Source organism: Pseudorasbora parva, chromosome 7, assembly GCF_024679245.1.
Source record: "Pseudorasbora parva isolate DD20220531a chromosome 7, ASM2467924v1, whole genome shotgun sequence".
Taxonomy (NCBI): Eukaryota; Metazoa; Chordata; class Actinopteri; order Cypriniformes; family Gobionidae; genus Pseudorasbora; species Pseudorasbora parva.
In genome coordinates, this window is record NC_090178.1 from 13,334,965 (window position 1) to 13,358,719 (window position 23,755).

Here is a 23,755-nt window from a genome sequence, read left to right on the forward strand (position 1 = left end):
CTTATTAAAATAAAAAATGTTTTAAATAAAAAATATTGAATAGAGAGATATGCAATGATTGTAATTATTATTATTATTTTTTAACTAAAACTGCCAGTAGGTGGCAGTAAGTCTTAAAGTGTGTGAGTCATCAAGTTATTCATTCATTCATTAATGAAGGAAGTATTTATGAATTAATCAGTATGACTCACTATTTCTTCAAAAACACAGAATCGCTCCTGAAACACTGATGTGTGTTGCAGTACTGCTGTGGCTTTCGTTAGAACTATTATTTTGGTGCAAGATAGAGCAAGTACTGACAATACTGTTTTTAAAATGTGTTACTTAACATTACTCTTTTATTTATTGACCTGTTGTATAATAATCAATGTCAAAACTCGCTCAGGGTATGTTTTGTATCGAAGAGGGTTTGAGTCTTAAATCGATCTTAATCCATTCTCTCTGTCTATATTTGTTCTTCATGCTAGTAAGTGCTAAATCCCCACTTTTACAAAGGTACATTGTCGAGAACGGCAGTAATGTATTGTGATTTGCTAAGGCACCACACCCTGCTCACAACCTATCCTATGCATGCTGCTTGTGTGGATGCAGTCATTTTTGAACACAAAAGATGAGGTAATTTAATTGAATGTCATTTCAGTTATTGATTATTATCGGTATTATGATCGGTATTTTGCCAGTTAGAAATACATACATGGTTTTAATGTTATTTTAAGGTAGGGTAGAATTAAATAAATGGCAGAAAAAAGCATTGTGTACCCCAGTTTGGAAACTACGATAGTAGTCTAAAGTCTTGTGTAATAAATCAGGTGCACGGGGATCAGAACATGTGTAGACAAAAATCTATTGAGTGGTTGTTAGCTAAATGACAATTATGGTATGGCATATTTGTGTTGATATAATTTTGTAACTTTGCAAGTGATAATTATAATGATAGAAAATGCTGGGTAATTATAAAAATATACCCCTCATTATGTGGATAGGTATTATTGAGGATGAATGGCTGTATGTCTTTTTAGCCCAGGTAAAGTTTCCCTTCAGATGAATGTTAATTTGCGGCGTTGGGTTGATTGTATCTGCATTGTGAGTCCTCAGAGGTTTCTGCTGTCAGCCGGAGCGTGTGAATGCTGCCAGTCTCTGCTGCTGCCAGCTTCCAGTGCTTTATAGTGCCGCAGATGTGAGCATGGCTTCTACCACACAATAACCTCTCTCATACCCGGCACCCTGCTGTCTGACTGTCTCTATTTCTCTCTATCTGCGCCCAGGAGAGCTTTAGTGGGCAGAATGACAACCTCACATTTTTCCCCAAGCAACAGTGTGGCAATTTCAGAATGTTTCACCAACACTAAACATTTGATTCTACCTCTTTTCTCAGATGGAATTAAGTTGGATGAGCGACAGAAACAGGCGAAGGAGAGAAGGGAGGAGAGAGCCAAATATCTCGGTAAGTTAACACACGGCAGACAGTGAGACAGCACCCCCTGCTGTCTGGGGTGTAGATGGGTTCAGACACAAAAACACACTTCATATCATTCAATCAAGCGTCAAACTCCGGAGGGTTGTGCAACAGCACAGGATGATTGTAAATAAATACATGTTCGCAGAGGTTCAAAGGCTTTTGTAGATTTTAATAAGTTATAAGTTTGACATTTGTCACTGTGACTTTTGGGACTAACAGCGCTTGTGCATGCAGTTTACATTTTTGCATATTTATAATTTTCCCATGTCTTTTCTTGTTTTCCATTCTATATGTCTTGTTTATCGTAATAGAAATTCAGATATATTTAAAATGTCTATATATATATATATATATATATATATATATATATATATATATATATATATATATATATATATATATATATATATATATATATAAAATAGCTAATTTAAATGGCTTAATATTTAATAACACACTCTAATACATGTCACTTATACCAAGACTGTTTTCCAGGCTCCTAACTAGTATTATAAACCTTTTCCTAGTATTAGCAATTATGACTATGATAATAACTTCTAAATGTTTTGCTGCTTCTGTGTGTTTACTAAACCAGCACCGTGAGAGTTTCTCCTCTTCAGAGAATTATAAATATCTCACATGCTCTGTTTTGTTTGTCAGTCATATCAGTGCATGTGATTGCTGCTGAGATTGCTGTGCTGCCCTGCTTTGCATGATTGACAGAACGTTTTTGTCTTCTTTTTCACCTTCCCTTCCCAGAACATCGTAGCCAGACCCAAGGTAAGCCACTCCCCCGTCTCTGGTGGTGTTGGTGACTGATGCGCTCTTGTGTCTTCATCCCTTTCTCTTCCAGTTACTTCTTCTCTTGTAGAGCTGCTTTCCTTTCCATTGTGTCTCATACATAATTACAATTAGTGGCAGGTTGTCGCGTGTCTTAATTCTGAGTGAAAACTACCACACTTATATATAGTCACACTCCTCTGCTGGAAAATTATGCTTAAACTAGCTTCTAATAAATGCCTGTTTCTATATAGCTGGTCAAAATTGTGGCAATTTATGGTCATTAGGTGGTTCTATTTGGTTTAATTGGTTGATTTACCAGCTGATTTGGACCTGCTTGAGCTGGTTAAAGGTATGTAAGATTTTTGTAATTAAATATCCAAAAACCACAGTGTGATATATTTCATGCAGTTGTATACATTATTCCAAAAGTTTGTAAATCCAGAGAAATTCCAATTTTAAAGCTACACTGTGAGATATTTTCCCCCATCTACCGGTGAAAAGGTATATGACAATTCAGGAATAATAGTTTCTGTTCCCCTCAATTCCGATTTCGTTTTAACTCCTACGGTGGCCGATTTAGTCCAAGATTAACATGGCTTCCAGTTCGATCTCGTTCATGACTGCCATCGAGTGTTAAAACGCGAAAAGTGAAGCTTGAATTTACGGGTATGTCCCTCTTTGGCTACTGTACTTTCAAGATGGAGGGGCAACATGGCGACCTGCATTCGAACCCTCACCCGTATGTATTTTCAGTGGCATATTATAAGCTTACGAAAATACTTTACTACTTGAAAGAAGTAAATATACATTAATGAACACATATATTTTTGAAAGAACTAAGTGTTTTAGCTAAGAATAAACTAAAAAAGTTACACAGTGTAGCTTTAAATAATGGCTCTCCACTTGTTATTGTCGCCTATCAATAGTGTAATATCCATGCTGTCCTCTGGTTTCGCTTGTAGAAACCATGGTAACACACATGGACAAACTGTTGTGTCGTTCAGCTATGGAGCGCGATTATTCATTATTCAACAAACGTAGCTCAAATGAGGCAAGCAGACTTTGGGACAAAGGGAAAAGTAAAACAAGGATCAATATCGGCATGGCATTTTTGGGTGTTTGTAATTGTACATAATTGTCAGTAGGTTATGCTGATGAAATTACGCATGCAGTTATATTTTGCACTTTGTCAAGTCTGGTGACCAAGTCTGTTTTGAAAAGGTGACCTCTGACGGTTAAAACGTACAAAAAAATACGATGACAGTATTTTCATATTTGATTGGGTTAAATATTTAATTTAGTTTCTTTTAAATTAAAACTATAAAAAGGATAGCGCATAGCTAAAAGTAATGACACACATTTCACTAAGTGAGTCGATTCAATGAGTTAATACAGTGAATGATTCCTCAGATTGATTCAGACCAACACCATGTGAGTTTGTTCATCTTTTTCATTGATTCATTGATTCATTAAAACAGCCAGTTCATTAGAGTCATTAGTCTGTGAATTGGACTACAATGGCTACATCATATTTGTACGTTTGGTTTGGAGTATGTTTTTTTTGCCCAGCTAATTTTGTCTGCCTAATTTTGCTTTTACAATTGGCCAACTGTGAATTTCCTACAATGACAAACATGACTGGGCTTGTCGGTATATTAATAACAAGGAAAGAAATGTGACAATAAACTAATTAACACTTAATTTTTTTTTTAAATCTCAAATGTGTGAATGAAAATCTTTTGTTTATTTGAGTTCATATCTTTTACATGTATGCTAAATAAACATAAAAATTTTTCAGTGCATCTGTTAAGACATTTAGGTCATGTGCGCAGGGTTTTTGTTGTTTTGCTCTGGGGTCAGTTATAGGTCATTGACGCACCAAATTTGAACTTTCGACCGCTAAACCTCACCTCAGAGTTTATATGTTTTTCTGAATGCTTGTTTTCATAGCACGTTTTACACGCTTCCCATAATTATGAACTGCAGGATCCATTCGGACCCAGAAGTGACATCTTCTGCTGTCTTCACATCTGTTGTGACTGAACTGTGAATAAATCAAGATTGAAGTGAATGTAATCATGATAAACACACGTCCTGCTACATTCCAGCCACACGAGTGTGAAGTGTTTTATCTAAACCTATTCGGGCAGTAGTCAGTCGAACTCATCAATCCATCTTTTTTGCCATCACCGTGGACTTTCACATTTATGTGTGAAATATTTGTGTGGGCTGCATTGAGTCAAATGTTCATAGTAGGACATTGTGTCCATATACTCTCAGACTGTGGGTCGTCTTTCACCTCATCTATCTGCCAGTAGGATTATGAAAGTTTGATGAAGAGCATCACCTAGGCGCTCTATGGCCATCACTATTTTATAACTGTGGCGCTCAGAGAAAAAGGCTCAAAACCTCCATCCTCAGAAGAGATGAAGGCTCTCCGCAGAGACACTTTTCATGCCAAGCCTTGCTTTCATAGAGACAGTAGATATTCCACATAATGTAAATTATTTGAGCAGCACTTTTTTTGTCTAAAAGCCTTGTGCAGTTAGTGTTTACTCTGATTTGACACATTTAAACCCGGCAGTTAATAGACAACTTGATTTTGCTAGAGCATTGATAACATAAAATGGTGTCTCCTTATCTCTTTACATAATGTAGGGGCAGATTTGAGCTTGTAACATATTAATGACCTAGTCATTGTCACTTGTGTTTGTTTGAAGTGATGTCATTATAATTTAGTCCTAACACCATTATTAAGAACAACATGTTGCATTTTGTGAACGTTAAAAGCTTTAAAGACACAAACCACCCTATTTAATTTAAGACGCAAAACATGCAGAATTTGATTTATCTGTAAAAAGTATTGGGTGGCTATGATTTGAAATATGCACAAAAAAAAAAGAAGAAGCTTAAAATCAAATGTATGTTGTAGAGATTTATACCAGCTCAGTGGGAATAGCTTTGTAGAATATGAAGTTGTAAGATTAAATATACACTATCACTCAAAAGTTTGGTGTCAGTAAGAATTGTAATTTTTTTAATAATCATTTTAATTAGTAAGGACACGTTAAATTGATCAAAAGTGACAATAAAGACTTACAAATTGTTACAAAAAGATCTTTTTAAAAAATGCTGTTTTTTTGAACTCTCAACATTTTTTTTTTTTTTTACATTGATGATAATAATATACAAATTATTATTTCTGAAGGATCATGTGAGACTGAAAAATGGCTCCTGAAAATTCAACTTGAATGAATAGAATACATTTTAATAAAATATATTAAAATGGAAAGCATTTTTCATTTTAACTGCTTTTACTATATTTGATACAAATAAATCCATCCGTGGTAAGCATAAGAGTCTTCTTTCAAAAACATTTTGAAAATCTTACTGACTCCAAACTTTTAAACGATAATAAAAAAGGATTGTTCACCCCAAAATCACATTTGTTCAATTTTCTCACCATTCTAAAATCAGTGAAATGTAATATGGCAAAACAGACCTAAGAGTTATGCACTTTTATTGATAGCCAAATTACTGCACATTCGAGCAAATGTCTAATGAATGAACATGCATTGGGATTTGGGAAAGTGTGTTTGAATTCTGTTCTTGGAGGAAGAGGTGGAGTAGGCCTGGTTTGAGTATCTCAAAGGCTCTTCCTCTCTCTCACGTAGCTGCTAAAAAGTCTCAGTGGCTGGAAAAAGAGGAGCGGGCACGGCAGGTGCGGGAACAGCAGCTGGAGGAGCGGAGGAGAAAGCTGGAGGAGCAGCGGCTGAAGGCAGAGAGACGCCGCGTCGAGCTGGAGGAGAGACAGAGACAGAAACTTGAGAAGAACAAGGTGAGAAAGTAGTGGTGGTCAGTGCAAACACACACAACACAATCTGTTACATCCTTTATTTGTACACACTCAGAGTTTGTGAAGTTTCTGCCAACTCGGCAGGCATTGTTTTCTCTGAGTAATGCTAGATGATTTATTTATTAGTGAAAATTGAGCACATTTTGTACCAGGGCCCTAAGATTTCCCCTTTGTAAGATCAATACCTCTTCTTCTGTTCCTCCCAGTGCCCATTAGATACTGTATAAATGTACAATATAAAGTGTTTACTGCACTTCTGTTACCTTTTAAAGTGATATTTATATTGGCATTGATTTGGGTATTTTTTCAGGAGCGGTATGAGGCCGCCATCCAGAAGTCTGGTAAGAAGACATGGGCAGAGATTCGGCAGCAGAGATGGTCCTGGGCCGGAGGCTTGAGCGGCAACTCCAGTCAAAGCCAGAGTGAGTTACACAAAACGCACATACATAAAAACACAAACTGTAGGTATATCTTCCTCGTTCCTGTATCATATTAACTGCATTAGTCATCTGTGTTAAGAAATAAATAAGTTGGAATGTCATCTGCTTCATTAGATGTGTGATAGGAAAACATGCAGATAAATGAGGTTTACTGAGACTGATGCTTCTAATATTGTTTATTTTTCTGTATTTTTTGTTGTTGTAAATAAGTGCTGAAGAATGCACTATTTACAAATGTATATTTTCAATTTCTGAAGGAAAAGTAGCTGGTTCTCTAACTTCTTTGACTTTTCACATGAGACATGGTTTCTTATGTGTAGCGTAAAAAAGCCTCATAAACTTCCTGCTTAAGCCCAACTAAACACTCTTTACTAATGCGATATTAACCAAGAGATCAGTCGCTTCACTTCTGGGGATCATAGGGGTTTAATGTGCTATTAGGAAACGCAAATACTAAGATATGCAAACCTTTTTCATTTTTACCCGCAGTATTCTTCTGTAGCTTAAGTTTCATTGAGCTCTGTGCATCACAAGTCTCTACGCACACGGAAGGTGCACATGTTCCAACTATATTCATCTGAACCTTTTTACCATCAATATATCAACCAATAAATTGAAAAAATATATCTTGTTTAGTAATATTGTGAAATAGTATTACAATTTATAACAACTGATTTTGTAATTTATTTCTGTGATGGCAGCGCTGAATTATCAGCAGCCATTACTCTCTAATCTTTAGTGTCAATACAATTTTTTTATTGTTATCACTGATGTTGAGAAAAGTTGTGCTTCTTAAATGGATAGTTCACCCCAAAAAAAATCAAAATTGTTTCTTTTCTCTGCTGAACACAAAAGAAAATATTCTGAAGAATGTTTGTAACAAAGCAGATAGAACAACCATTCACTACCATAGTATTTTCCCCCTGCTAGGGTAGTGAATGGTTGTTCTATCTGCTTGGTTACAAACATTCTTCAGAATATTTTCTTTTGTGTTCAGCAGAGGAAAGAAACTCATAAAGGTTTGGAACAACATGAGGGTGAGTAAATGACGAAATAATTTTTGGGTGAACTATCACTTTAATAAGGAATTTTTGTGGAATTAGTGATATAAATCTTTGACGAATAGAAAGTTGAAATAGAAATCTTTGGTAACGTTATACACGTTAAGCCAAGATAATTTCACATGAATGCTGATTTTCTCCATTTGCTGCTACTATCAGATTTTAAACCAACTGCCGTAAATGTAACAAATTATTATTATTATTAAAGGGGTGGTTCCGTGTTTTTTTCTAGGCTTGGTTGTGTTTATGGGGGTGCAGTATAACATGTCTTAATACTTCTTTATTTTTATTTTATTTTTTACGCCGTATTTTTCTTATATTTGACCTTTATTCCACGCCGCTCTCTCCACTGTCTTTTGAACGGCTCGTTTGCTTCCTGCTTCTATGAAGCCCTTCCCTCTGAAAAACGCAATAGTCTTAGATTGGTTAGATGGCCAAATGTAGTCTCATGTATTTTTATTGGCTGAAGTGCCAAGCACAGGTTGTCCGGAAACGCCTCGCCCCTTACCATTACGGACAGAAGTCACATCTGCGGTGACTAGCAAGGGTTTATGATGTCACCAACCCGGAAGAAGCCCATTGTGGTCCAAACCGGCCGTTTTTGTAGGCAATAAACTGCCTTAACTTTAAAAGAGAATATCTCCGAGTACATTTGCATTGAACTTTCAGCGCTGTAATTTTGCAGATACTGTCTATGCTCAAGCAGCAACATTACACACTAACTAAAGTAAAAAAAGTGAAATCGCATGCAACCACCTCTTTAAAGCAACAGAATTTAGGCTTGTTTTCCTTTTGGCCCAATAAAATGGCATTTTATCCCGCTGAAAATGTACAAAAATTCAAATGTGAACACAAAACATCTTCATAATCTTCAGTTACTAGCTTTTGTGTATTTTATTGGTCAGTATATAACATGAGGTGAGAATGATGTGCTGAGAATGTTGGGAAATGTGGTAATGAACTTCAGTGCAGCTTTGTGCCACCTCCCCCAGGACACAAGACCTCAATTTATAGGCTAAGCAATGCTGTTTCTCTAAGGATCTTATTTTCTAACAGACTTAATTTAGATTATTCCTCTCCCAAAAGTTGTGTGCAGTCATTGTAGTCCCTGATGGTCTCTTAAGAGGAGAAGTGGAGGAAGTGACCCCATTAAAAAGTCTGTTGACTCTATAATAATGAACTTTGAGCAGCATAAAAATAGCAGTTGAGTTAATATTCAGACACGGCAAACTTAACAATGGTTATCCAGAGCAAAGATAACCATGTTTGGCTGTTCAATATGTATGTTTACTTGTCCTATATATCATGTTCTATTTGTTCTTTTGTTTGTGCGAGAGATTCATATTTATATATTTCACTGCCGGCTGTCGTGTCATCTTGGTCGCCTCAGCATTGTGTATATATTCGGTGTTCTGTGGATTTTGCAGGCAGATGCTCAATATCAGCGGTCAACCTACCCAAACATGTGGACTCAGTCATAAACAAGAGGCTCTCCAAATCCTCTGCCACTCTTTGGAACTCCCCTAGCAGAAGTAAGGACATGCCTCCAGATCTAGCCCCTCCCCCTCGTCTTCACAGGCTCCTCATATTTATATTTATGAGTTTCCATTTTATCCCCCCCACCTTTGATTTCTCCCTTGAGACCAATCACCTGCTCGTCCACCGTGATCACTCAATCATTCCCTCCTTTCAAACCGCCTCCTCGTCAGTGTCTTCAGTTAATGTGTTCGAATCTCAATTTCAAAATCTTCTCCTTTCACCGTCGACCGTCCTCAGTGGTGTTTTTTTTGTTTGCCTATTTTTGGTGGTGGCTTTCTCTGTTCCTAATTCCTTGTTCTTGAAGTAAACGTCTTCAAAAGTGTACTCAAGAGTACTTGCATACTTCTCCATACCCTCACCTGCGTATGATGCATGATAATACAGTGGCCCAAGAAAGTATTTGGACACTTAGGCCACTCTTAAAATGTATGAGTTTAGTATGAACAGAAGTTGAAAATGATACCTCAAACAAATGATGCTAGAGCTTTTCTCATAACAAACTTGTATTTTCTAAGCCAACAAAGTGTCCAAATACTTATCTATTTGAACAGTATATGTGTTGTTTTATCGATAACACCTTACAATATTGTTCAATTCATTAATGTTTGATAAACCATTAGGTATCATTAACTGAGTTTTACATCCGTCTAATAATCTAGATGTAATTAAATTAAATATTTAATAGTGCTGAAGCATATGTATACACACACAAACACACACACACACACACACACACACACACACACACACACACACACACACACACTATTTTATTTAAATTAATTTGATATACATATATATATTTTTTTAATTATATATATAAATTAATTTAAATAAAATAGTGCTGTCAAATCTCATCTAACAAAGGGTTATGTTAAATATAAATATTGTGTATAAACATATTGGTAACACTTTACAGTAAGGTTTCATTGTTAGGTTTGTGTTAATTAATGCATTAACTAATTATGTTAACACATTAAACCTTATTGTAAAGTGTTACACAGTATACACAAACATATTTTGTAAACACAAAATTTTGTTAGATGTGATTTGACAGTTCTAATATTTAAGTTAATTTGATATTTAATTAAATTCCAGGCTGTTTCAAGGACATTAATAAAAGCAGTAAAAATGTTAATTGTTAGTTCATGTTACCTAATGCATTAACTAATGTTAATCAATTGATGCATATTGTAAAGTGTTACTGGTTTATCATTTAAAAGCATCTTTTTGTGAAATGTTTAAAGTGTGCCTGTGGCTTATTTCTTCAAAGTAAATATCACTTGATTTGATGTTTTGTTGACATTCATGCATTATAAGTGTTTTTGTGGCCATGGAATGTGCTGAATCTGCTGCCATATTTAAAAGGAAGAAATGTGTTAATGGATGTATGTACCACAAAGGGTCATTTATCAGTTTATCAGAAATGACTTGAAGTTATGCTGTTGGTGCTTCTTTTATTGGATGTACTAAGGTCATGAAAACTCAATGGTAAGTAGGGAACACTATTTGTGAGTGCTCCCTACAACAATAGATGGAGCGGAGCAGAAAGTAGACTTCACGCTCTGTGCTCAGACAGATAATCGAGTCTGGGAAGTTTTCCAAGAGCAGAGACATTACTGCAGAGCGCTGATGAATGTTCAGCTATGGGCAATATCTCTCTTTCTGTTTCTAAAATGCCTCTCTACCTCCTCATTTTTCTTGCGCGCTTGCTTTTCACTTCTTACAGTGCATTTACTTGTGGTTGTTTTGCTTTTTCAATTTCACAAAAGTTTTAGAATTAGAAACTATTATTTTTTGTGAGATTTGAAGTCCAAAATTCCAAACGGAATGTCAGAAAGGGAAAGCGCAGACTGATTCAAGCTGAAGAAGAGCAACTTTGACTGAAATAACCACTCGTTACAACCGAGGTATGTAGCAAAGCATTTGTGAAGTCACGACATGCAAAACCTTGAGGCAGATGGGCTACAACAGCAGAAGACCCCACCGGGCACCACTCATCTCCACTACAAATAGGAAAAAGAGGCTACAATTGGCACGAGCTCACCAAAATTGGACCGTTGAAGACTGGAAAAATGTTGCCTGTTCTGATGAGTCTCGATTTCTGTTGAGACATTCAGATGGTAGAGTCAGTATTTGCCGTAAACAGAATGAGAACATGGATCCATCATGCCTTGTTACCACTGTGCAGGCTGGTGGTGGTGTTGTAATGGTGTGGGAGATGTTTTCTTGGCACGCTTAGTTAGGGATGTTTTCTTTAGGCCACTTAGTACCAATTGGGCATTGTTTAAATGCCATGGCCTACCTGAGCATTGTTTCTGACCATGTCCATCCCTTTATGACCACCATGTACCCATCCTCTGATGGCTACTTTCAGCAGGATAATTTACCATGTCACAAAGCTTGAATAATTTCTAATTGGTTTCTTGAACATGACAATGAGTTCACTGTATTAAAATGGCCCCCACAGTCACCAGATCTCAACCCAATAGAGCATCTTTGGGATGTGGTGGAACGGGAGCTTCGTGCCCTTGATGTGTATCCCACAAATCTCCATCAACTGCGAGATGCTATCCTATCAATATGGGCCAACATTTCTAAAGAATGCTTTCAGCACCTTGTTGAATCAATGCCACGTAGAATTAAGGCAGTTCTGAGGGAGAAAGGGAGTCAAACACAGTATTAGTATGGTGTTCCTAATAATCCTTTAGGTGAGTGTAAATGTAACTATAAAAATTAATTACTGATGTAATTACATGCGGGCAACAAATGTAGTCCATGTGTCTCAGATTTGGAGCAACATGAGGGTGAACAAATAATAGCAGTTGAATTAATCATCGGATGAATTACATTGTTATGCTTTTATTTTTTTATATATTTTATGTTTACTGGTCACCTTTACTGATGTTTCTAGCATGTAGCAGTTTGTGAAATCCATCATCCATGTTCACAGCAAAGAAAACAGTTTGTCATTGCTAGGATTTTATATAACAACAAATATCACAACTATTGAAAACTAGCAAAGATCATTTCAACAATCCTGTGAAGTTCAGAATGAGAGAAGGTAAGTGATCGTTGCTTATGTATTATGAGGAAACTAATTGTTGTTCTTTTCTTGCAGCTCGTAGCATGCAGCTGAGTCCATGGGAGAGCAGCATTGTGGACAGGCTGATGACGCCCACTCTCTCCTTCCTGGCTCGCAGTCGCAGTGCTGCCAGTGTGCTAAACAACACCAGAGATGCCCGTGAGTGACCGATACCATCATAGTATCTTTTATATCTGTGTTAGGAAGGAGTTTAACAATTTTTCAACGTCTTTTTAAAAAATATGTTACTTTATTCTTCAGGTTTAAGGCCTGTGCAGGTTAGAAATAACAACAGGACCTTATTTCTTTTGCTCTATATGTTGCAAAATGAAATGTTTTGTTCATGCAGAGTCTCCGTTGTGCCCGCGCTCAGCATCTGCCAGCCCTCTCACAATGTGTTCTAACCGGCCACATCACCGCTGCTCTGAACGCTGGAGGGTCACCACAAGCACGCCCAACATTGCCCAGCGCAGACGAGACTCCACACCTGTGAGTTATTTAAGGCTCCCTTTCGGTCTCTGTTTTTCTCACACGCCATCGCTCCCTGACTGTTATATCATATTTTGCTTTTATAAAAGAGGACGTGAGAAATGCATGCATCACTACATCACCACTTTCATGAATCCACATGTCTAAGCCTTTCAAGAGGGTGTTGACATTTCTTAGATCTAGATTTCTCAACTCTTTTTGTATAAAGCATGCTTACGTTATCATTAATATTATTCAAGTGGCCAATATTACAATTTATTCAATTTTAAACTACAGAAACAAAATATACTGTGAAATATCATCCATGTGCAAATTCACATAGATTAGTGCAAATTGTAATGTGAAATTGCAAAATAAAGACTTTGCCCTGGCTTTGAGGGTCCGTTTTCAAAGATGTGTTTATCCTTTGTTACCTCATTTCTCAAAAGATGAGGAAGGATAAAAGGGACAAGGACAGAGAAAACGAAAAGGAGAAGAGTACCATCACCAAAGAGAAGGTGCTGAAGAAGAGACAGTCTATGCCATCAATGAAAACCAGAATAGAGTCCAGGTAAGATTCTATAGATCAAATTGGATTAGTTTTAGCCTCATAGGTGAATGAATATATATATATATATATATATATATATATATATATATATATATATATATATATATATATATATATATATATATATATATATATACAGTCTTGTTCAAAATAATAGCAGTACAATGTGACTAACCAGAATAATCAAGGTTTTTCGTATATTTTTTTATTGCTACGTGGCAAACAAGTTACCAGTAGGTTCAGTAGATTCTCAGAAAACAAATGAGACCCAGCATTCATGATATGCACGCTCTTAAGGCTGTGCAATTGGGCAATTAGTTGAATTAGTTGAAAGGGGTGTGTTCAAAAAAATAGCAGTGTGGCATTCAATCACTGAGGTCATCAATTTTGTGAAGAAACAGGTGTGAATCAGGTGGCCCCTATTTAAGGATGAAGCCAACACTTGTTGAACATGCATTTGAAAGCTGAGGAAAATGGGTCGTTCAAGACATTGTTCAGAAGAACAGCGTACTTTGATTAAAAAGTTGATTAGAGAGGGGAAAACCTATAAAGAGGTGCAAAAAATGATAGGCTGTTCAGCTAAAATGATCTCCAATGCCTTAAAATGGAGAGCAAAACCAGAGAGACGTGGAAGAAAACGGAAGACAACCATCAAAATGGATAGAAGAATAACCAGAATGGCAAAGGCTCAGCCAATGATCACCTCCAGGATGATCAAAGACAGTCTGGAGTTACCTGTAAGTACTGTGACAGTTAGAAGACGTCTGTGTGAAAAAAAAAAATGTTTGTACAAAATAGTTTTGAGTTTGTACAGTCAAAGGTTGACACTGCTATTTTTTTGAACACACCCCTTTCAACTAATTGCCCAATTGCACAGCCTTAAGAGCGTGCATATCATGAATGCTGGGTCTTGTTTGTTTTCTGACAATCTACTGAACCTACTGGTAACTTGTTTGCCACGTAGCAATACAAAATATACTAAAAACCTTGATTATTCTGGTTAGTCACATTGTACTGCTATTATTTTGAACAAGACTGTATATATATATATATATATATATATATATATATATATATATATATATATATATATATATATATATATATATATATATATATATATATATATATATATATATATATATATATATATAGTGCTTTCAACTTTATCACGTTAATGCATGCATTTTTGTTTAACACATTAAAGATATTTAATGCAATTAATGCAGTAACCATTTTTTCTGGCATCCTTTGGCTAGCGTTACATTATATGACGCTAAATAATATAAAAGCATTATATTACATGCTTTTATTCATGCAAATTCTTTTAAACCATTCAAGCGTGACAAGACAAAAGAAAACGTACTGTCTGGGAATGTCCTGTCTATGTGACACACACAACACACAGAAATACATGTGCCACTATCATGCATACAGACAGTGAGCCATAATCAAGTTTTCTTTCTTATGACAAAATGTCTCCTTAAAAGAAAATCATCTTAAATTAGTTAAATGAAGTCTTAAATGAACGTAAAGAGTTGTGAGAAATGTGACGTGTGAGATTTGCGTGATGTGCAGCAGCGGCAGGTTTTAAAGGGACAGCAGCCACATAAACATGCTGCTAAAATACTGTTAATAAAACGTTTTGATTTTTGTTGGGCTATATTTCCTATCTGTTAGACAGGTAAATAGGACATTTATTATGGGTTTATGTGAAAATAGTTTCAAGCTCACTTAAATTAAACATTGTTATATATTTTTAGAGCCTAATAAATGTTAAAATTGATAACTTTTAATTACACTGTAATGGCTATAACTAATGTTAAAAAAATCTATTTCATCGAGGCATGGTTGCTGTATTAGCATCAGTGATTGGCCTTCATTTATAAAAAGTATTTAAAATATATTGTCTTTGTTGTACCTACATTAATTTAGAGATTAACTGTGAAAGAACTGTTTTTAATCATGATTAATCAGAAATAAAAAATAGACAAAAATGAATGAATTGACAGCACAGTAAAAAAAAAACAATTATATATATATATATATATATATATATATATATATATATATATATATACACTTTTTTTTTCATTAAAATGAAAAATCTCATAAATCATAAATTCTCTGATCAGTATTAGAAAGATTATATTCTGGAAGCACTGCCTTGCATGTGCAAGAGGAAAAAATAATAGATAAAAGGTTTTTAATGGAACATTTTGCCCTGAGCGTCATCTAATTCTGTAAGACCAATGCTGTTATGTAATGCTGTCTCTGACTTCACATTTCTCCTTATGGTTGTAGTCAGAAGTCATAGTTTAGGTTCATGTTACACTAAATAGATAATAAGAAACCTTGGTTTAATCATTATTTTGTCTATTTTAGGACATTATGAAATATCAGGCCACATTTTAGGTCCAGTTCGTGTCGCCTCATCAACATTTGTAGTTCTTAATCCCTTATTATGAAAATGTTGTATTTTAACTTTTTTTTCAGCTCGGCCATTAAATTAAGATTCTCTTCATGTTTCCAGTCCGAGTCCAGTGTCCAAACTAAGATCTGCATCTCCTGTGACGCCCAAAGGCCGCGGCTCCTCCCCCAGCCCTGCTGTATCTCCTAAACCTCCATCAGCACGAGCGAGCCCCAGCACTCCTAAAGCCCGACCCAAGAGGGCCAGGACCCCTGCCCGCATAGAGACCCGCACCGCCTCGCCCGTCGCCATAGAGAGGGTTAGAGAGACCCGCAGGCCCGCTACACCTGAAGAACCAAAGAGTGAGTGTGGGGATGACAAGTGTTGCCATAGAGGCTTCTCTTTCAAAGGAGTTATTCCATAAAAAAAGTTTCTGTCAGTTTACACTTTTTGTCCTCTCTCCAGTCCTCATTTTTCCCCCGCTCCATTTCTCTGTGTTTTCTCTAGCCTCGTCTCCCGTCCCCTCCATTTGCGTGTCATCGGTCCCGGACACGCCCCCTGTTGCAAGTTCACCAGTCATGTCGGTTTCTGTAGCCTCTGTTCCCGAGGAGTCCCCTCTTGTCCCCGCCCTCCCACAGGTGGCTTCTCCAGCTCCCTCACCAGGCAAGACCATGGCTGGCACCAATAACCCAGAGGAAGCCACCCGCATTCTGGCTGAGAAAAGACGACAGGCTCGTGAACAGAGAGAGAAGGAAGAAGAAGAACGGAGAGAACAGCTTGAGAGAGAGAGGTTACCTATTTTATTGTTATTTATTTAAGTTTAAGTCGGCATTAAACACAAGTATTGTGATGTATATTAAAGTGAAACGGCTTCTTACTTAATTTTGTACTTAATGTATTGGATCGTTGTGGTTTGCTATTATTGTGATTTTATGTTAATGAAAAGTTGTCTTGCCCTTGTGCCGAAAAACATGCCATCAGGGGAGAGATGTCATTGCAAGAGGGAGGGGGAAGTAATTAATAAAAAAAAAAATAAAAAAAAAATATATATATATATATATATATATATATATATATATATATATATATATATATATATATATATATATATATATATATATGCATGCATAAATAATAAATACAGTGTGTCTATTCACACTAAGTGTAAAAAGCGTGCTTTGTTGGCAAGTGCTATTTGCAATAGCTCCGCCTAACAATAGCTGGCTGTGCCAAACAAGATTAAAAAAAATGGCCACAATTCAACGTCCTCAGTGGCTTAATCAGTAAAGCGTATGGCTAATGGATCATTGTTTTGTCACGATTAACACTATCAAAACACGACTCCGCCTTTAGCAGAGCTTGCTCTTCTCTCTTTTCTCATCACAAATCACATCGGAGAGGCATTTATTTTCAATAAAAATTAAGGAAATGTTCTAAATGTTGAGATAAAGTGCCATAAAAAATGTTTAATTATAATAAAAGCATTTATTGGGTAGTGTTAGGGAAGGTGTAAGGAGAGCTTTAGCGTTCATTGAAGGAGGCATCCATTTAATAATTTAAATAAAAACAATAATTCTCACACTATTTTTATTGCATCCTGTTAATGTAAAAAAATACTGTGGTGCAAATAGTACGTATCTGTCAAAATAAAGTATAAATTACATGTAATTACTATTTATAGTACAAAGAACTGCAACTTTATATGGTGTAAATAGAATATATCACTATTTTCACTTAGTAAATCTACAGCTTTTCGCACAGTGTAAATATCATCTATCGCTAAGAAAATATGTGAGTGTAAATAGAATTTAGCTGCTATCTAGTTGCTAGTTGCTATTTTATTATAATATTATTCTATTCTATTATTTTATATTTTTATTAAATTTAATTTTTTTGAATGAATGATGGTTTTAATTGATTTGAATGAGATATATCTTAGCTTACACTTCTTTTTTTGACATCTGTTATGACATCCTCGTTTTGACACAAAATGTAATTGAAATTAATTGTCCGTTCCTTGATGCAAACTCAATATTAGTTAGCGCTCATGTGGCAGACATAGGTTTGAGTTCAGCTTGCAACATGCACTGAACATGTATAAAATCATACCAAAAACATGTTACCTGAGGTGGATTTTGGCTTTGACGGCAGGGATAAAAAGGTGATAAAAATGATATTTTATAGAGATTATCTTGTGTTCTCTTAATTTTTTTCAGAGCTGTATATTTCTAGTAGAGAGGCAGAATAACAATTTAATCTTTATCTTATAAAACAATTTAATCTTTGTCTTATAAAATATCAACTTTTCACCCTTTGTATCCCTGCCAACAAAGCCAAATTCCACCTCAAGTAGCAAACATTTTTGGTATGCTTTTATACATGTCCTGCTCCACCAGGCCGTGTGCGGTGTGAGCTCCAGGAATAGCCTCGGCGGTGTGGACCTGTTGACGTCTGGAGTTCTCGGTGGCAGTTTATGAGTTTAGCACGTTTATGAGCCAAAAGGGACTTTGGCAACAGCGTAATGACATTTCCACACTGTTTATGCTCCAGTGCCGCTGGTCACTATGGATGCAGATATTTTGGTCACGATTAAAAAGGTTCACTTTCTGTCCACTTTGCATTTGTCACTTTATAATGCATGAACCATATCTGCAATGGAAAGTTTCATGGTATGTTACCAGCCACAGCTAATTTCAATTTTGCAAGAGACACTAAAGTCCTCTTGCATTCTCATGTCTTTTTTTAAATACTTCACAAGGTTCAGTGGTTAATGGTACAGATTATCTTTTTTTAATCTTATGTGTACAGTGACTGACTATCTTTTGTCATGCAGGCTTCAGCGCGAGGAGAGGCTAGCACAGGAGGCAGTGGAGAGCAGGCGCAGGGAGGAAGAGGCGCGGCTCATGGCGGAGCAGGAAAGGTTAAGAGAGGAGGCCCAGCGCCTGCAGGAGGAGAAGGAGGCACAGGAAAGAGCCAAAGTCGAACAAGAAGAGAACGAACGGCTTCAGAAACAGGTCAGAAATGCAACTTAATTTCTCAGAATCTTTAGTGACACTACACTGTATTAATACATATACTGACTGAACATTTATAGACTTTCCAGCACTGAATTTTCAGTTGTGTCAGCTGTGGCCTGGCAGTTACCACACATGCTCCAGATATGTTGAGGACACATGGATTCAAATCTGGCATAGATTGTCCTGATTAGTGTAATTTTAGTATTATTCACTAGTGTATTATTTATCAATATTTGGAAGTTGTTTACATTTTTTATATTTTCATTTCACTCAGTTTAAGTTTTAGTAATGTTATGTGCTTTTGTAATTTTTTATTATTTTGTTTGTAATATTTCTATATAGCATTCATGTATATTTGTTTTAGTAATTGTACCTTGTAACCTTTTTTTATTTTATTTTATTTTTTTTACTTTTTTTTATTTATATTTTATTGCATCTTTATTTTGCTGACCAAAAATGGTTTGTTTTTAATAACAACCCTGGTCCTTAGGATCCATTTTTTTTTTAACAGATGAATACCAAAGCAATTCAATCTTTATAATATGACCCTACGTTTTCTATTAAATGCTGTAAAATACGAGCATGCAATTACAGCAATTGAAGAGCTATGATGAGACGACAAATTCTATGCAAGTCACTCAAGTTCTTACAAAACCATTTTTCCTCTTCTGTAAATGGGTGGATATCAAGAGCTCCATTTGGCGCAGCAGCATTTTTGAGGTTTTACCACCACCTGGTGTTCAAAACTGTATTTCATTAGATATTAAGTAGGTATTAGGGGTTTCCACAGTCATGAAAAACATGGACATTTTAAACTTGTCTTTAAAAATCTAAGGCCTGGAATAGACATCCTAAAAACAGGACATTTCTGCAGTAATCATCTAGTTATACGTAGTTCCTGTTTCATGCTAGAAATTGCTCTTTAGTACAATTATTTTTGGATAAATAATGGAAATTCATTGGGGAAAAAATTGTGGGAAGCATATTATATGCTGTCGTTTGGTAAACGGGATGTGATCTGCCACTGAATGCCCATCAGCTTCAGATGAATGAATGTCTTTTTTATTGCCCTGTATGTTCAAGTGTCAGTCTGGTCATTTGATTGTGTCTGTAGAAAGAGGAGGCTGAAGCAAAGGCCCGGGAGGAGGCCGAGAAACAGCGCCTGGAGAGAGAGAAACACTTCCAGAAGGAGGAGCAGGAGAGACTGGAGAGAAAGAAGGTAAGAGGTTTTCCACCTCACATTTATATTTTTCTTAATAAGGTTGCTTTGAAATCATCCTGCTGCTTTAAAATCCGTATTACAGGCAATTGTTCGCATACCTGCATCTACGCAAACTCTAGTTGAAGTCTAGTAAAATCCTTTAATTTCCTCTCCTAACTAATCACACATGCCCACAATAGCTTTCAGGCACAGAATGTGTTAGTAGAGCGAAATAAAATAACTTTTCAAGGTCACTATCTAGGATCATATTGAAAAGGGAGCTCTCACTATTCATGCACATGCCATACAACACCTTGACATTCCTCCCCTGATCTCTTTCTGTGAATGTTTCTGTTTAATGGAGGATGGCCACTGTACTGACATGACCCAACTGTCATCTGCTCATCGTGTGGTTTTTGGAAGTGTCCGTGGAGCATTACACTGCAGTTTTTTCCCCCAAATTCAGAACATAGTGTTGGCCTTTAACACATCAGTGGTGTTTTACACCTATAGATTGTTTTTGTTCTGAAACAGGGACTTTATTTTGTTACAATGTTGCATTTTTTCCTTGGTTTGGTTCGCTTTCACAAGGCAACATTTCATAGTGTACCAAAATTTGTTTCTGTAAGTTACATGAGAGTACAACGGTCCTCTTATTGGTCAGAGTTTACTCTGGGTCTTCCATCGAGATGATTGACAAGTTTGGTGAAGGGGAATGCATATACAAAGAAGTTCTCCGTTTAGGATTAGAACAAATTCAAACCAAGCGCCTTTAGTGACGTGGATGATTGCGTTACTCTTTACTGCCCGCGCTCAAATGTTGTGGGCGGGGCGGAGTTCGGCTGGCATCCAGGTTAACATTCATATTTATACTGCAGCGAAATTCAAACACGTTGTCTAGCTGTTAACTGTTTCAAGACGGTTAAATACTGTCAAGGCTTTATCAGGACAGCATTCTCGTAAAGAGAAGTGCAATTACACAACATTTTAAGATGAAGGGGGACTTGGTTTTCTGTGATAACTAATGTGCCCATTCACAGAATTAGACACGATTGCTATTATACCCACATTTCCCATTATGAATTATTATTCCACTTGGTTTGTTTGCCCTTTGGGTCGGATTATATTCACACCTCAAGCAAACCGCCTCAGCGTTTGTTTGCAATAGGGGCGAGACCGCCTGAACTTGGTGCTTTTGTTTGTTGTTTCTGTTTTTATGCCAGCATATAGTTATAATATATACATAATTGAATTCATATTTAGTTTAAGCTAAACTAGCATACATTATTTAAAATTAGTTTTGTAGTTCAGGCAAAAACTTATGGCAGTGACTTCGGTTTTTGTGTAGAACTTTTTTTTTTCACAGCGCCGGATGTTATATGGTGACTGAGAAACACACAGAACACTTCACTAAATTATTTCATGGTTAAATGTGTTATTTTTCATGTTAACCAGGTTAATTTTGATCAGAACAATGGCTTTAATTCATCGTGAGCAGCGCGTCAAAAATAGACTCGGCACTGACGCTTCTGCTCTGCTCCTGATATGCGCTGCTGCGCTGTCTCTGCTGCCGGTGTGAATGCACTCATTGATTAACATGGGCGCCGAAAAAATATGCGCTGCTTACGCGTGCAGTGTGAAGCCGGCGTAAGATTACTTATTATGCAGTTTATGCTTCTGAAACTCTGAAATATAGAGGAACGGACAGTTAAAAAATACTAATCATTTTTTGTAATTGAGAATAATGTAGTCATCGTTAAAATAAAATAAAACCATGAAAAAAAACATTTGTGAAAATGCTTCTATGTAGCATTTTTCTAATTTAACACAATTTTTCCTTTTGGTGGATCCTTTGTTTACATTTAAATTGACGTCTCAAGTTTGTGTAAAACCTGATAATCATGTTCTCTAGTATGATTTGAGAATGATCCAAAAAGCATCTTGTACTTCATGATCAATGAGATACATTATTTGAGCAATATCACCCTGTACACCAAGACTGGTTTCCCACTGACGTTATACAGGGCCTGGTCAGTACTCGGATGGGAGACCAACTGGGAAAACTAGGTTGCTGCTGGTAGAGGTGTTAGTGAGGCCAGCAGGGGGCGCTCACCCTGTGGTCTGTGTGGGTCCTTACACCCCAGTATAGTGATGGGGACACTATACTGACAAAGAGCACTGTCTTTCGGATGAGACGTTAAACCGAGTTCCTGACTCTGTGATCATTTAAAAATCCCAGGATGTCCTTCGGTAAAAGTGTAAAAATCCTGGCCAAATTTGCTCATTAGCCTCTGTCCATCATGGCTAATCATCCCCATATACTAATTGGCTTAATTTCTCTATCTCATCTCCACCAATCAGCTGGTGTGTGGTGAGTGTTCTGGCGCAATATGGCTGCCGTCACATTGTCCAGGTGGATGCTGCACATTGGTGGTGGTTGAGGAGATTCCCTCCTCCTAAATGTAAAGCACTTTGAGTGCTTAGAAGAGCGCTATATAAATGTAACCAATTATTATTAGTAGTAACCTAAAAATAGCACAGAATCCTAAATATTTTTTATTTTGTTGCTGTTTCTCCTTTGTTTTACATTTTTCAAAGTCCTGAAACTTTATCTCCAGGTTTAATTTTGATATGTGAAACTCTTAACATTTTCCATGTTTTTCTATTTCTCTTTTGTGCATTGTTTTTAGCGTCTGGAGGAGATTATGAAAAGAACACGCAAAACAGATGCAGGAGACAAGGTACAGCGCCATTCTCATTTAAAACGGCCTCACTGTGGCAGTAGCACGGCTCCAATTTCCTCTTGCGGTTCAAGAGCTTTAGCAACTAATTGTTCCCTTTTTTCCTGTCTTTTCTTACAGAAAGACACTAAATCTCCAGCTCAAGTCAATGGAAAAGATTCAGAGTTGAATAAAGGTATAAAATTATGTTTAAGAATATTAGTATAAATAAATGTTCATATCATTACTTATCATTATTGGATAATTTTTAGTTAGATATGGCATTCAGTTCACATTCAGTTCTGTTTAACCTTCTATGTAAATCTATTTGCATCAGCAACATTCCATTTACATCATTCTTCCACAACCTTTTCCTTGTCTCTGTCATTGTACGTATACCTTTTTATTTAATTGTGTCAATTTTTCCTTATTAAGAAATGCATAAATAAAACATCCCACATCTCCACCCCCTCCAAACCTCCTTTAAGTTTAAGCCAGAGAGGGAATAGCGTGCAAAACAGTGTACATATTACTGATTGTTACTTGCGTCACTGTCGAAAATCTGTTGCTGTTCAAAATCTTTGCCTTTCTGTGATGGAGTACGAAAATTGGCATAGCAGAATGCTGAATCCATCACACGCCATTTACATTGTGCTAGATGCTCAGTAGCTGTTTTTCCAATTAGATAACTGGATGAAGGCCTACTTGAGTCTACTTTTATTCAGCAGCCAGTATTGTTCCCATTATGCCCTTGAAATACATTCACTATTGTGCACAATTTGGAGTCTGTAATTTTTTTTAAATGTTTTTGAAAGAAGTCTCTCCTGCTCACAAAGGCTGCATTTATTTGAAAAAATAAAAACAGTAATATTGTGAAATATTATAACAATTTAAAATAGCTGTTTTATATTTGAAAGGGTACCTATATGCCCCACTTTACTTAGTGTGTTTCACTAAGTTTCAACTCAAAATACGCTACAGATATTTTTTTATAGCATGTTAAAATGGCCACCTTTTGGGGTGAGCAAAACACGCAATTTTTGTCTGTCCCTTTAAATGCAAATGAGCTGGTGCTCCTGGCCCCCTTTCAAGAAGAAGGTGGAGCTTCAAGAGCTCAGGCGCTGGCATTCCAGCAACAACAAAAA

The 23,755-nt window shown here is 36.4% G+C and overlaps 1 protein-coding gene across 6 annotated transcripts in view; it reads left to right on the plus strand.

The window, feature by feature from the left end:
* The window catches only part of map7d1a (MAP7 domain containing 1a), a 62,759-nt gene that overhangs the window by 34,074 nt on the left and 4,930 nt on the right, over positions 1-23,755 (plus strand). For 3 of the 6 annotated variants that reach the window (XM_067448199.1, XM_067448198.1, XM_067448203.1), the window contains exons 3-16: positions 1,376-1,444; positions 2,219-2,239; positions 5,917-6,080; positions 6,409-6,520; positions 9,027-9,131; positions 12,260-12,382; positions 12,573-12,712; positions 13,141-13,262; positions 15,796-16,034; positions 16,180-16,462; positions 18,506-18,686; positions 19,804-19,908; positions 22,581-22,631; positions 22,752-22,806. In XM_067448199.1, coding sequence (XP_067304300.1) covers positions 1,376-1,444; positions 2,219-2,239; positions 5,917-6,080; positions 6,409-6,520; positions 9,027-9,131; positions 12,260-12,382; positions 12,573-12,712; positions 13,141-13,262; positions 15,796-16,034; positions 16,180-16,462; positions 18,506-18,686; positions 19,804-19,908; positions 22,581-22,631; positions 22,752-22,806 — 1,770 coding nt within the window. The remainder of the gene's footprint in view (positions 1-1,375; positions 1,445-2,218; positions 2,240-5,916; positions 6,081-6,408; positions 6,521-9,026; positions 9,132-12,259; positions 12,383-12,572; positions 12,713-13,140; positions 13,263-15,795; positions 16,035-16,179; positions 16,463-18,505; positions 18,687-19,803; positions 19,909-22,580; positions 22,632-22,751; positions 22,807-23,755) is intronic. The other 3 variants (XM_067448201.1, XM_067448200.1, XM_067448202.1) reach the window with 3 other exon arrangements.